The 15,133-nt window shown below is 45.6% G+C and overlaps 1 protein-coding gene across 1 annotated transcript in view; it reads left to right on the top strand.

The window, feature by feature from the left end:
• The window catches only part of LOC146355329 (uncharacterized), a 62,210-nt gene that overhangs the window by 17,134 nt on the left and 29,943 nt on the right, over nt 1–15,133 (top strand). The window contains exons 3-8 of the mRNA XM_084829871.1: nt 883–975; nt 3,202–3,294; nt 4,572–4,756; nt 6,938–7,044; nt 9,391–9,540; nt 13,876–14,043. Of these exons, the coding sequence (XP_084685997.1) occupies nt 883–975; nt 3,202–3,294; nt 4,572–4,756; nt 6,938–7,044; nt 9,391–9,540; nt 13,876–14,043 (796 nt within the window). The remainder of the gene's footprint in view (nt 1–882; nt 976–3,201; nt 3,295–4,571; nt 4,757–6,937; nt 7,045–9,390; nt 9,541–13,875; nt 14,044–15,133) is intronic.

Raw genomic sequence — 15,133 nt, forward strand, 5'->3', positions numbered from 1 at the left:
CATGTTTCCTGCCCACACTTCAGTATCTGCTTTCTGGGAGATCCTTCAGTTTATGCCTTAGCAACATATTGTTTTCTGTTTCCACACAAACAGAGACTGCTTACCCAACAGAGGAAAGCACTGTTAATGCAAAATATTGACTTCAGTGTCAGGGACACAGCTGAAGTGGAGGAGGGATCAGAATGTGCTCTATAAAGGGACAGGAAAACCCAAATCAGTTACATGGTCCAAGAGCCAAGATAAAAAAAGACAAAGCCCTTAGGCCCACAAGAGCTCCTAGAGTGCTGCCCCCCTTCTTCCCTGTCAGTAGTTTTTAAAAAAAATCTGGGGCCCCTCTCTGCACAGTCACTTTGGATTCTGGCCATTTTGTTTTGGCTGCTTTTAATCTACCAAAAGATATTAACAGATTTAAAACACCATGTTTAAGGTGCTGTTGTTGACATATGAAGCCCAAACAACTTGGGAGCAGGTTATTGTCAGGACTGCCTCACCCCTTATGTCCCTGCCTGATCTTCGCCATCATCAGAGGAAGGACTCCTGAGGGCTGGTTCTTACGACAGGGTGGTGGGTGCTGCACCAGGAGAGAGTCCTCTGTATCTGATGAGCCAGGTGAAGATCTGGAAGGACCTGCTAAGGGGATTGGAGATGCCTCGTCCAGGTCATCCTCTGAGATGGAGGAAGGGTCCAGGCCATCAAACATGACAGTGTCCCAGCTGACACCTGGGGTTCTATCCTGAGTGCCAGTTCTGTCCTGAGTGCCATCAGCATACTGAATCAATTAAAAAGGATGAGGAGGATTTTGCATGTGGCACCCTACAGGCAAAGAAAATTGTCTGTGTATGTCTGTGATCATAGCTCTTGACCTCTTCTGCTCTTTAACAGAGAGAGAGACTGCAGGCTCTGAACCACTGAATGAGGAAACAGAGAGTGCAAGGCCTACTGAGACAGCTGGTAGAAGGGGACCAAGAAATGATGGTAAATTTATTTTACATATTCTTATATTGTACTCTTCTTCCAAAGAGTCCAGAACAGCTGACGTTCAGCAGTAGATATGTGTCCTGTACCATTAGACCTTCTGTTTCACCCATTTGGGGCCTAATTAAAATAGTTTCATGGACTAATAGTTTCAAAATAGAATACCACTTCTTTTGTGGCAGGGCTCCTGTGCATGTAACAGTTGCCTGACTCACAGAAAATTATCATACCTCTATACCAGGAAAGGAGGTACCAGCTGAGTTTCTGCCTATCATGAATGAACTTAAGCTGATAAAGGCATGGGAGCCTTCCTGAGAAAAAATTGGCAACTCTGTACTTCAGGGCATAGAAACCATAGTGTTCCTTTTCTCTTGCCTTTTGATTATAGATCAGCGGCGGGCAACTTAATGGCCCTGCAGACGTTTTGGCCTACAACTTGCATCATCCTTCACCATTGGCTATGCTAGCTAGGGCTGATGGGAGTTGTAGGCTGAAGGATCTGCAGGGCCAGAAATTGCCCCCTTGTTATCGGTGAAAAAGATCGCTAGGCTGTGGAGAAGAATTGAATTAGCCCAAATAAGCCTCTTTGAGTTTGGGTCCTCTGTCCCTAAACTTAGTTTAGGGAGTACTCCTAATTTAGTGGTAGAGATCTTGCTGTGTGTATCAGTAAAGTCCCAGGTTCCATGTCTAGCATCTATAGTTAGAAAGGTCTCAGGAGCTTGTCAGTCAGTATCGACCACGCCGGCTTAGAGCTCTGGCCTGTGTTCGTATGCTTACAGAACGGTTACTAAGAAATAGCATTAGGAAGCATGAGGCAGACTATTGTGATGGTTGATGTTTCCAAAACTGACTATGACTTTGAAGTAGCAGGAGGAAACAGTGGGCAGGGATTGTGAGGGCTGAAGGGTTTTAAAGTAAGTAGTGCAATTTGTACTGTAAAGCATCAGCTCAGGAAACAGGCTGAGAGAAGCTAGTCTCTTTCACATTGTAAGGGCATATACAGATGGTGTTATCTCCTGAGTTTGTCCCCAGGAAGAGATTGCGAGGCTTCAGGGGAAATCCTGTTCTGGGGATCATTTCTCACAGAACAAGAGAAGCAACAGAAGGGTGGAGGAAGGGTTTATTTATTAAACCTTTGTACCACAAAGCTCCCTGAGTGATCCACAGCCCCAAGACCCACCCTTGGTCTCTCCCCTAGGGACAGTCTTAGGGTGAAAATGCTACCCAAACATGCATTAAGGATGGTTCTGTGCATTCCTTTCATGCATCCTTCCCCAACCTGTTTCCCTCCAATGTGTTCGACTGCATCTCCCAGCATCCCCCAGCCAGCATAGCCATGTTCATGTGCTTTTGCACTGCCCAACAGTTTGCTTGGGAGGCCCTGCTCCATTGCAGAGCCACGCCACTGGTACATATAGACAGGTTCAGTCAGATCTGTTGTTTTACCCTATAAGTATTGTTTCCAAATCTTGCTCTGATTCTTTTGTACATTATCCCCTTTCCCTTTTTGTAAATAGACTTACCACCTATTCTGATTGACCGTGTGTGCTTCATTCCAATTAAGCTTTAGTACTAAGTCCAGAGTTTCCCTCTTGTTTATTGCTTCTGTTCAGGTTCCAGGCCAAGGACTTTGAAATAGAGGGCGTTGTTGGGCCCTTGTTTCACAAGCCTAGGGGTGTCCTGTAAGGTCTGAGAGTTCCCTGGCTCAGGCTGAGTTGGATGTAAGGCGTGGCGGCAGCCTACCTTGCTGGGTTGGCGTTCAGTCCAAGCAACCTTTTGTCCCTGCCTACATGGCTGGGAGTTCAAGTACCCCCCTTCCTCCCTTCACATAGTTGGCAGGGGGATGCTGGGGGTTGTAGACCAACAAAACTGGAGGACAACAGGTTGGGGAAGGTCGCTTTAATGCACTGTAATTGCGTCTTTCCTTCCTGCATCATGTTGTCTGATGTGCTGAGAGGCACACACGTGCAGCACAAGACTATCATACGACTATCGCCTGATAAAACAAAGAACTGAGTCCTTAATCATCATTGCATGGAAACTGTGGTATGCCCTGGGACATACCTCGTGAAAATCAGCTGATGCCAATATAGCCTAAACTTTGGGGTAAATGTGCCATGTCTTGTCCTGAAGAACAAGTTCTGACAAGTTTGTCGTAACAGTGGCTGATTATTTTGCTTCCTGTGACCATGATTTATTCAGCCCCTTGTGCTAATTGTTTTTCAGCTTTCGTCCAAAAGTGCATTGCAGACAAAAAATACCCTTTAGCAGCAGTTGTCATCTTCATAGCTTTGGTCATTGCTATAATTTCATTGGCTGGTAAGTGGGGAGAAATGTATGTTTTAACGTTGTCCATGGTTATTTGTATTAAGTTAAAATATGTGGATAAAATAAAAGCTAATAACACGACATGCTGCACACTTGAAAGATCACCTCTAAAGTATAGAAATATTTGAAAGGAAATACAGTTGTATGGAAGGAAAGGAGATGATGGATGAATGGATGGAAAAAAAGAAAAGGAGACAGCCTGATCCAACCAAAGTTAAATTATTTTAATCTGGTTGATTTCAAGTGGAGGAGATTTGAGCACATGCTTAAGCACATGGTTAAATCTTTCCCAGTGACATCATGAGGAATTAAAGCAGTTTACCTTTGGCTGGATCTTATCCATTGTTCTGAAATGGCCATTAAAACAGAACACTAGTTAAGGGACATATTTAAACACCCACTGGGTTACAAAAGTGATTTTGGGATTGGCACAAAGGCAGTGTCCATTCAGACTGTCACCAATGTACATACAATATTCAGTTATGCTGAAGAGGGGTGCTAATAGAGTTTTTATAAATTAACTCCCCTCCTGCTAAATCCCCCCAAATTACCAGTGGAGAGAGCTTTTGGACAAGAAGCTCTGAAAAATAAAAGGATCAAATCAGTGCCATAGCTTTTGGTGCCATCACAGGAGTGTATGACAATTTTTTGTCCCCATTTTCTCTCTCACATAAATATATATTTTAATTAAGCAATGTAAACCACAGCAGCATGGATAGATATAAATCCTGTAGTGCAGAGATAGGTTTGGATCCAGACTCAGTCATGACTAACTTAAGTCCCATTGATTTCTGTAGGTGTGTTCTAAGTAGGATTAGGTCTGGATCTGACCCACACAGTATCTACATGACAAACATAGGTCAGTGTGTGTGTGTTTTAAACAAGATTTAATTGTCATGCCTTCCCCAGAGAATCATGGGAATTGTAGTTTTGGTGAGGGTGCTTAACATAGGATGGAATCCAGTGATATTCTTCTGCCCATGGAACTGCTTCCGTCAGTGGAACCAGGAAGTGGGATGAATCTCCCTCCCCTGTAGCCCCTCCACACACTGTCAAAACTTGCACTGGAGACCCTCCGGAGCAGACTTTCAGGGATTCCAGGGGAGAGGGAGGAAATTACATTCCACCCTTTATTGGATTCCACCCGTTATCTATTAAAATCCCCCCAGCACCTCTGAATTATGGATCCCAGGGTTTCCTGGCTCCTGCCCTCAGAGTTACAGTATGATTGTGCACTCTCACATTTGGGCAACTTGTTTTATTTTCAGTTAAGAAAACACTGCCATGTCCGGCTTGTACTCCACCAATTGATGCTGCCTGCCCGGACGGCTGGGTTGGGTACCGAGGAAAATGCTACTATATATCAGAAGAGGAAAGAGATTGGGACATCAGTGCAGCGAATTGTTCCTCATTTGGTGCTTCCTTGGCTGTGATGGATACCAAACGGGATTTGGTAAGCAACAAGTATGTATCATGAGTAGGGATGTCAGAGGAATCCGACTGGGGGGTCAAGACCCCCAGGATTTGGCGGCTCGGCCCCCCTGGACTCCAGCTCACTTACCCAGGAGCTGGCACTACTCGACCTGTGCCAAGTTGGGCCAGCTCACGGACTTTGGCCGCTGCTGCTGTCGGCATTGCCGGCCACTCTGCACAATTCTCTCGCTCAAGAGAGTTGTGCAAAGTGGCCAGTGGGCGATAGCGGCAGCAGCAGGGAGGGAAGGAGCTGTGGCTTTGCCTTTCCTGCCGCTGTCGGCCGTGGTGCGTGAAAGTCTCCCTTCTCCCTGCTGGGGTGCCAGCAGGGAGAAGGGAGACGCTTACACACAACGGCCGGGGCTGGAATTGCTCGCTGCTGGTCGCTGTGCGCAAGTTTCCCTTCTCCCTGCTGGGGCCCGGCAGGGAGAAGGGAGACTTGCAAAGTCTGCAAGTTCAAAGGGGGAGCCTGTGGTTCGGCTCGCAAATTCAAGCTGAGCTGGGAGCTCCAGGGAAATCCACGAACCCCAATAGGGATGGATTTTCCTGCGCTGGACATCCCTGATTGTGACTCATGGGCGAATCACCTGAAGCAAACCAACAGGTTCTGCTGTATGGCAGTTCCTCAGCTCTTCTACTATAGCTTGTATTCTGGGTTTCTTCTTCTGTACTACTGCTACCGCCACCACCAAAGTTCACCGTGCTTTACAGAGAAACATTAGCAGAAGATACAGTTTCCTGCCCCAAGGAATTTACAGTCTGCCTTTCAGCAGTGGCTGAGACAACAAAAGGGGTGGAGCAAAGCGGGGAATGAGAGATAACAAGGGTAAGGATGGTGTCTGGAGCAGACATTCTCATGTTTTCTCACTGCTAAGCTCCCTGAGGCTGTGATTCTTAACACATTTTCTCAAATGCAATGGGACCTAACTTCCAAATGAGTATCTTTAAAATTCTTGCTTTCCTCAACCCTTCACAGTTGGAAAGGAACCCAAATGGAGAGACCGTTTGCTTCTGTGTGGTCCCCTTCGCTCATGATGTTCATGCGAGTGGCCCAGCGAAGAAAGGTGCACTGGAGGGAATAGGCTGCTAACTGACCAACATTTCTTTATCCAAATAAAATCCTTAGGCCAGATATTTATGTAAAAGCTAGAAATTTTGCTGGTTGCTAAAAAATTGTCTGACTAAAGATGGGGTGGGTGGGTGTGCATATAAAGGTAAGCAAAGCGTTTTCAGAGAACATATGAGAAGGAATTGCATCACTGAGCTTCCTGCCTCAGCACTCCGTTTCCCGCACTGCGGCATGGGAGACTCCAGCATGTCTGTGTCTCGCTCCTCTGTAACTACCTGCACAGGCTCTTTTGAGGCGAGGGTAGGTGGCATTGTGGTGTTGCCTGCTGTGTTTCACCTGCTGCCAACCCACTTGAGCTTTCGTCCTGAGGTAAAAAATACTTTTATTTAAGGTAAAAATACCTTTATTTGAACAGCGACGCTGATATGCTGTTTTGCCAATAGGCATTGGTTCTCTTTAGATATCAGAAACAATAAACACAGTAATGGGTGAATGAACTGGCTACTGGTTCATTTCTGGACACAATTCAAAGTGCCAGTTGTGACCTATAAAGCCCTACACGATTTGGGACCAGGCCAGTTGAAACACTATATGAGCCTGCCCATTTACTATCCTTGGAAGAGAAGGTTCAATCTGTCCTACCACCAGTGGAGAGCGGTGGCTCGAATGTCAGTGGGGCGATGAATCCGCTCCGGGTTTCAGTCAGAACTCTAAAGGAGCTATCCAAGGTGCCTGCTGCCAGCAGAGGCATGTTTGGAGGGAGAGGCCTCCTTGGTGGCTGCTCCCAAGCTCTGGAACCCCCTGCCACAGGAGGCCAAGCTAGCTCCATCTTCATTGTCCTTCCACGAACAACCAAAGACATTCTTATTCAGACAGGCATTTGGCCTGTAAGCTGACTTGTTTGCTCAAGGAGGTTTTCACTGATGGGTGCTGTTTATTTCTTTTTTTATGGATCTAATTGATTTTTTTTTGTGATCATTTTGTATTTTTACCTATATTTTATTATTGTTGGCCACCGTGAACTCTGATTTCTAGTGTAAAGATAGAATATAACTTAATAAATAAAAAAATCATTACCTAATTTGTCTATCCTAGGAGTTTGGTATGAAATTGACTCGGCCCTATCATTACTGGATTGGCCTCTCAAGACAAACTCTGGAGATGGCCTGGAGATGGCCCAATGGCACAGAGTTTAACAACCAGTGAGTGTTTTTTCTTCATGCTCCCTCCGTTTGCTTGTTAATATTTGCCTGTTGTGAGTTAGATTGTATAGACGGTTTCCAGCATTAGTTTCCAGAGCTTGAGTGTGTCAGCCACAGTTCCCTGTGTGGATATGACATTATGAAACACTATAGAGGGAACCAAAAGGCACCATTCTTTAGGCTGCTACCCAGGTCATTTTCCATGATCTGCATTTTAAGAGAGTTATTGGGAAGCATTGCAAGGATGAATGAAAACCTGGTAGATACCTCTCAGAACTGACATAGATATTCACAGATAAGTGAAATTTTCCTAAACTTCCAATTTACCATTGAGTTTTTGAATGTGAAAGTTCAGGTTTGCATTGCTAAGTATTCATTTCTGTTCCATCCAGTAGCCAAAGCTCTCTGGGTGGTCCACAACAATTACAAAAACTTAACGTAAAAACTTTAACATACAAACTCCAAAACAATTTAAAGCAGTTAAAAACAGTTAAAATAAGATAAGAGGACCTGATCAAACAGATCTTCAGTATTAAAATTCTGAGTGCCGCAGACTCACTGGCGTTTCTCAAGCGTTTTGGCACATGACAAATCTCATAAACTGTCATCTGTCAGGATACTGTTACATACTACATGCAATTGCTCGCCGTCCAGCAATGCTGTCAAATACTAGTACTACTAAATGGTGACTATCAAATACAGTCAGCTACTAAATACCATTAGATGTCAACTTTCAAATTATGTCAAAAGTTGAAACCAAACATTATACCCAGATATCAAATATTTAGCGAGTATTAAAGTATGAGAATATTCAACTTCAAACTTTGCAGAGAATTCTGTGAACAGTGCTTTGGAGCAATTTCAAGTTCAGTCTAGTTTATTTCACACACACGCACACACACACACCCATATTCACGCTCAGTTTTGGCCTGCCAACTCCCAAGTTCCAGGTCCCGTTGGCAGTTTAAAGGTAGCAGCGGGCTGTATTCTGAACAGTCTTCTTGTTGTATTTCTCATTGTGTTTTTAATTTAATTGTTTTACTACTGTGTTTTAATTAATGGAGGGAGCAATCCTGTGTCCCCTAGACAGCATCTGGGGGGACATAGGATTGTGCGGTTTCCTGGCTCCAAGCTCATAGACAGGGCTCCTAGCAGGGAGCCAGGAAACCGCGCTCCCTGCCTCCTCTCCCTCCTCCTCATAGCTGGTGCAGTGAGAACTGTGCCGGCTACCTCTCCGCGCTCACAAAATGGAGCAAGGAGATGGGGAAAGGGAGGTGTTCCCAGGGGCGGGGAGAGGAGGAGACCGGGGACATGGGGCTACAAGGTATCCCCAGCCATCCCCAGCCTCCTTCCTTCCCCCTCCCCAAGGCCTCCCCTAGATGGGCAGAATCAGCCGGACTCGCCCATAGAGCTAAAATGCAGAGCAGGAGGTGCCAGGCATTGGATACACGTACGCCTCTGAGTTTGGAGCCTCACAAGCATCCAGCGTGCATCCCACAGGGTTTACACCCTTAGATTTTGTTTTTGATCTGGATTTTATTGTTAGCTGCCTTGAGCACTATTCTTTGGCAGACAGGTGGGATGTGAATTAAATAAATAAATACAAAGTGTTCTAACAATAGGGGGAATATGAGTAGAAAAGAGCAGATGCCCACTAGATGTCTCAGCTGCCACCCTTTGAAATCCCTGTTGTGTGCCGAGTGCAAAAAGAACAATATGTTCCATCCGCTAAACTACAGAGCTCTTGGGTGCCTCTAACCCACCCTTGCCCAACCTAGTGCTCTCGAGATGTGTGAAGCTATTTATTTATTTCAAGATTTCTAGCCCACCCTATATCAGGTGGGTGCAGTATTAAAAACAATGACACAGACAACCAGTCCAATCAACTGTCCAAACAAAAAAACCCTGAGCTGCAGTCAGTAAGACCCCAAGGCTTGGGTGAACAGCCAGGTCTTACCTTGGCCATGAAATGAGCTCAGCCTTGGCGCCAGCCGGGTCTCTGAGCAGAAGGCATCCCATAATGTGCCTCCACATAAGTACAGCTCCCAATGGCGAGACACAGAGGAGAGCCCCCTTGGCATATTTCAGTCCTTGGGCGTGTAGTTAAAGGGACAGGCAAATTCCTACAACTCCCATCATCCCTGATCATTGGCCATACTGGCTGGAGATCATGGGAGTTGTGGTCAAACACATCTGCAGGGTGCCAGTTTAGGGGAGGCCGCTCTAACCTATCCTAATTTAACGGAAACTACTTGGAAAAACATGTGTTGCAGTGTTCACTCCAGGCCTGCAGATGTCACTGCAGTGCAGATAATAATACCTTGTGTGTACCGGTGCCTATTCCAGGTTTCCAGTGCGAGGACAAGGTTTTTGTGTGTACATAAATGACGAAGGGCTCAGTAGTACCAGGTGCTCCACGGAGAAGAACTTCCTCTGCAGCAAGGACGATGCCTGCACCAGGAGGAGAACAAGAGATGCCTCATCATCTACATCCGTGTAAGTGCCAGCTCTCCAGAGATCCAGGACACCGTGGAGGAGCCGTCCTCTTTCTGTGGAAACGTGTTCCCGATGCTGGAACGCCCAGGCCCATCGCTATATTGTTCCGCACCTTAAACCCATTGTCTGTCCATAACTCAGATTATGAATGTGAGCGATAGCATCACTGCAAGGCCCAAGGGCCACCGAGGGCTCCCAGTCACCTTTAGTGAGGCTCTCCCCCTCCTTTTGCAGTAGCTCTCATTCTCAGCCCGCGCTCTCCAGCTTTGCCTCGTCATTTCCTATAGCTGCTGAGGTTTGGGGTACTAGAGGAGGCTTCGGAGGTGGGGGGTCAGGAGACCTGCCGCTCCTGAGCTGTAAGGGGGCGGCGGGGGGAGAAGTACTGTCAATTACCTGTGGTGGGAAGGAGCCCAAGAGGTAAACAGCAACGTGACTGGCTAGCTGCAGTGGGGCACTGGAGAGCGGGAGGGTAAGTTGAACAGGCGGGCAGGAGAGAGAGAGCAGTGAGGACCTGTACTGGGATATTCTGCAGGACTATGTAGAACAAAACACTACTGGTGATGAGAAAAAGATCCATCCCAATCTAAGGTCCAAGAATGAGCCTGCAGGAATTCGCCTACCTGGTGACTTGGAATATGACTAACTCAGGTTTTGCTTGCATTAAATGGAAGGGGGTGGGGAGGAGACGCCCCGGAAGGCTTCCAGATGAATCGGGTGCCTAGTGTCACCACTGGATGGAGCGGGGAGAGGAGAGCCCCCCCCATAACCCAGGAAAGGCCCCCCAGTGGCCTCAGCAGCAGCACTTACAAGCAAAGTGGCTCATGCTTGAAAAATATTGAAGGTCACTGGCATAGGGGCCACAAGGCCGAGCTGTGAACTGGGAAGCTCCTGTGTTCGAATCCCACTGGTGCCATAAGCTCACTAGGTGGCCGTAGGCGATACCATCCTACCTTACAGGATTGTTGTAAAGAACACTAATTCACTTAATGTGTGAATTAATGTGTGTGCATGTGTGTAACATTTATTTATTTAAGGTACTTCTATCGTGCTTCTCCATCAGAAGAGGTTCCCCGAGCAGCTTATGTGCAAACCAAAATCCCTGCCCACAGGCTTACCGTCTAAAAAGACACAATGCACAAGGAAAAAGGAATGGGGAGGGAAGAGGAAAAAATTAAGCAGTCTGTCAGTAGGGCTGGTGGAATGGCCCTGCTCTCCCTCTCGTCCCTCTCTGTGCAGCCAGTTGGAATGGCTTGCCTTTCATAATAATGAATAACGCTGTTAATGGACATGCCAACCTGTGTCAGCTGTAGAGATAATTTTATGCGTGAAATACTATTGCTTTAGGTACAGTGCAGTCCCACCACATAGTGTCAGGAATGCCTCTGTTGCCTACTAATTCCTCCAAATAGCCAGAATCAACAGTCATACAAAAGGGCTGCTTTCCGAGGCATTAATTCCATTCAGCCTAATGAAGTTTACAGATGCTAATTGCCTGAGACTCAGGGGGAATACAAAGGGACAGCCAACTAAGGGAATCTAAGAGTTAGGACGTCAGTTGGTCTCCGTTTGGGGAAAAGTGCGGCAACTCTCCGAACTTAAGGAGTGGGAGGAGAAGATCTCCCCCTCTCCTGTGGGGCGCAGCTGTTGATGTTGAGCCAATCGGGCCGAGCACCTAAGCTCAGCTCCAACCCTGACACATAGAAAAGATAAAAACAAGATGTCCCCCACTGCATCAGGAGATGAAACATCAGTGTGTCGTCGTCGTCCCCCAGCTTCCTTTGCATGCTGTGTGGAGTCCTGCTTTACACAGCAGCACAAGGAATGCTTGTAGACATAAAAAGAAAAGGTGAGCAATGAATAGGAGAAGCTGTGGCTGCCTTGTCTCCCACTGCATCATGGGATTTAAGGATACAGGGTTGATCTTCCAGTTGCAACCTGACAACCCCAAGATGTGAGTTATTGTTAGAATAGTTTGAATGATTTTATTAAGGGCATTGTGTTTGAATTTGCTGTGCACTGCCTTGCTGCCTTTTGACAGAGAAGGCAGCTTAGAAATAGTAAGTTGTAGTATAATGGGAGGAGAGAGAGGAGCATTTCTGAGGTTATGACCTCACTGTCAAATGTATGAGGGCTTACAGTGGGGTGGGGATTTGCAGGCGCTTCCCAAGACTGGGCCTCTTCAATAGGCTTGGGCACCTTACGGGTCTCTTGTGGATTTTCTTAAGCCTGGTTTCCGCATGCATGAGTGGTAAAATGCCAATGTGGAAGAATGGCTCATACCATTTCAGACTGCAGGTGGGGGAGGGGAACATTTTTAATGCTCCGCTACATTAAGCAAAACATAACTCCATCCCAAAAACAAAACTCGAACAGCACTAAGGGGTGAGCTGGGAGTGTGACGTCTGGGGTTGACTATTCCCCAAAATTCAAGTGGCTGGTTTCACGTCTCCTAGTGTAATGTCTCCTAGCTTATGTATGCATTTCAATAAATCTCAAGGCATCTAAGTATTCTTCAACATTTCTTTAGGCACTCGGTAAGAGATATTTTACTGTATGTCTATTGTATGTTTATGTTTTGTTTTTAAAAAATAAAAAATGACTATGAAAAACAACAACATTTATTTAGATGGCCAATACAGGAAAGACCTCAACAAAACACTCAGACCAGGACTACCAAACACTGAGGATCTTTTTGCTAGTTTTGCATCTATATTTGCTGGATGAGAATTTCCTACAGTTCTCTTAAAGAAACACGTAGAGACATGAAACATCCAGGCAGCCTCCCAGCCGGGGCATGCCCGCCTCAGAGCTGCCGAAGTTCAGAGAGGATGAGGTCCAGCATTTTCAGACCATTCTCAGAGCTACCTAGGAATACAAGATTAATAGGGTGGACACCTAAGAATCACCCAAAGAAGAGGACAAATGGGGACAGTGATTTTAATAACATTTGCATATGCCAATTTATACATACACATACTAATTTAGAAATTATTATAATTTAAATAGGAATGCAGCTCATCTCACCACAGTGTGGAAGACTGTGTCTAGGTCACCTGTGGGCTTGCCTATTCTGTGTGCTGTCCAGGTGCGAACTTGATGGGCAAACAGTTCTTACGGTTCATTACCTTTAAACCGGAATTGAACAGGGCAGCCCTTCCAACACAGGGCGGCTTCAAGTAGAGGCTAATCTGGCAGACCTTCAAATTGAGGACTGTCCTCTGTAAAAGAGGACACCTGGCCACGCTAGGTATTGTATGTGGGTTCAGCTGAGCAAAAAATACAATATTGTATGTTTCTACTTTTTGCCATTTTTTGATGTATTTTCTCTCTATGTGTGTGCGTGTTACTTTCATGCTGTGTTAACTGTTTTCCTGTAAAATAAAATTTACCTTTTAATCACATACCATGCTGTGGGTTATTAAAGCCACAGTTGCTCCATATCACCTCATTGGTGCATGTGTCCCAGACTTGAAGAGTCACAGAGCCACCAACAGACTTTGGTTTATGTTTTATTCTTGTTTTTACTTCCTGGTACCATTTATCACAGCAACTTGAGTCTTGCAAATTGTCCAATCACTCTTTCTCACTTCAGCCCTATCAGAGTCAGGTGTGCCTAAGCCCATTGATCTAAGTCTGCACAAGATTGGGTTACATGTCACAGGCCAAGATCCAAAGAAGTTATCTGTGCATGCAGCCATGACACATGAGCACTGCTGGAGTTTTGCATCCTGTTTCTTCTGCAGAATTTCATTCTCCCCCCATACATCCACGTCACTCCTGCAGATCTTTGCCCCAGTGCTCTAGCTGCAGTCTAAGCTTGTAAACATCCTCTTCTCCTTCACCTTACACACCCACATCCTTTTCCAGCAAGACCATTACGCAGAGGAGGCCATTTCTGGTTGTAACTATAGAGTTTGTCTGCCAATCAGTCATCACTCGCTAACCATTGTGGCCTGTTCCCTTTCTAGCTGCCCAGCAGAATTATGACTCATTTTTTCCATTGCAACCTAAGGCCAAGTTTGAACATTTCATGGTCACAGTGTTTACCACATAAGTTCTTTCCACTTCGGTTTTAAGTCTCTGTTAAAGAGTATACGTCTTGATTTACTATTTGATTTTTAAAAATAAAACTTAGGGAGCAAATTAGCAAAATACAAAGTTCAGTCTATCCAAAATTTCAATACACTTATGTTAAAATGTCCATATGCACGCTTCTCTGTTGTCCAAGCAATTCACAAATGTCTATTTGTAAGTTGTCTCATTACTTGCAAAATAATTTGCAAGATTATTTTGTTGATAACCGTTCAACAGTTTTCCCTATTTGTATCCTTCTAGGCAGCATTTTATGGTTCAATCAGTCTCCATCTCCATTCCACTTCTACATCTCCATTCCACTTCTACGCCAGGGCCAGCCCTACCATTAGAAAGAATGAAGCAGTTGCCTCGGGCAGCAGATGCTGGGTGTTGGCAGCAAGGTGTTGGGAGAACAGAGCTGTGTGCCATGTGATCTGCTCTGCGCCTCCTAAATTAGCTTGCTACCTCCTGGTACAGCGGAGAATGCTGTCTTATCAGTGTTGACGAGAGATTCATCTGCCAGTCCAGTCAGCTTTTGTACATGGAATGGGAGGGGGCGCCTTCTTGTCCTTTGCCTCAGGCAGCAAAATGTCTTGGGCAGCCCCTGCTTACGTTATTAATTTTGTTATATTTCTATTTACAAAGCCAATTGTGGATAATCTGTGATGGGACCTACTGGACAGAAATCCTGCCCATAGGTTCCAGAAAATCCTTCCCCCTGCGTAAGAGGGGGAAATTTTGCTGCTTTAAGGGTTGTACAGCGAGGGAGTTAATGTAATACAAGGTGTGCGAGGGTTCCTTTCCTCATTTTTTTTCAGTTTTATAAAAAGCCTTGTGTCATAAGAACATAAGAGCTGTGCTGGATCAGACCAAGGTCCATCTAGTCCAGCATTCTGTTCACACAGGGGCCAACCAGCTGCCCACAGGAAACCCACAAGCAGGACAAAGTGCAACAGCACCCTCCCACCCATGTTCCCCGGTAACTGGTGTACAGAGGCTCACTGCCTCTGATCCTGGAGGTGGCATATAGCCAGCAGGACTAGTAGCCATTGATACTCCAGGAATATGTCCAGTCCTCTTGGTGGCCATCGCTACATCTTATGGTAGTGAATTCCATAGTTTTAACTACGCATGGTATGAAGAAGTATTTCCTTTTATGTGTCCTGAACTTCCCACTTCAATTTCATGGGATGCCCCCAAGTTCTAGTATTATGAGAGAGGGAGAATAATGTCTTTTCCACTTTCTCCACATCATGCATAATATTGCATACCTGTGTCATCTCTCCTCTTACGTGACTGTTTTCCAGGCTAAACAATCCAAGCTGTTGTAACCTTCCCTCATAGGAGAGATGTTGCAGCCCCTTGATCATTTTAGTTGCCCTTTTCTGCACTTTTTCCAGCTCTACAATATCCTTTTTAGGGGCGGTGACCAGACCTATAAACAGTATTCCAGGTGTGGTCACACCATAGGTTTGTAAAAGGGCAATATGATGTTGGCAGTTTTACTCTCAATTCCTTT

This window comes from Heloderma suspectum, chromosome 2 (assembly GCF_057233095.1).
Source record: "Heloderma suspectum isolate Gila_16-S chromosome 2, 16-S_ref, whole genome shotgun sequence".
Taxonomy (NCBI): Eukaryota; Metazoa; Chordata; class Lepidosauria; order Squamata; family Helodermatidae; genus Heloderma; species Heloderma suspectum.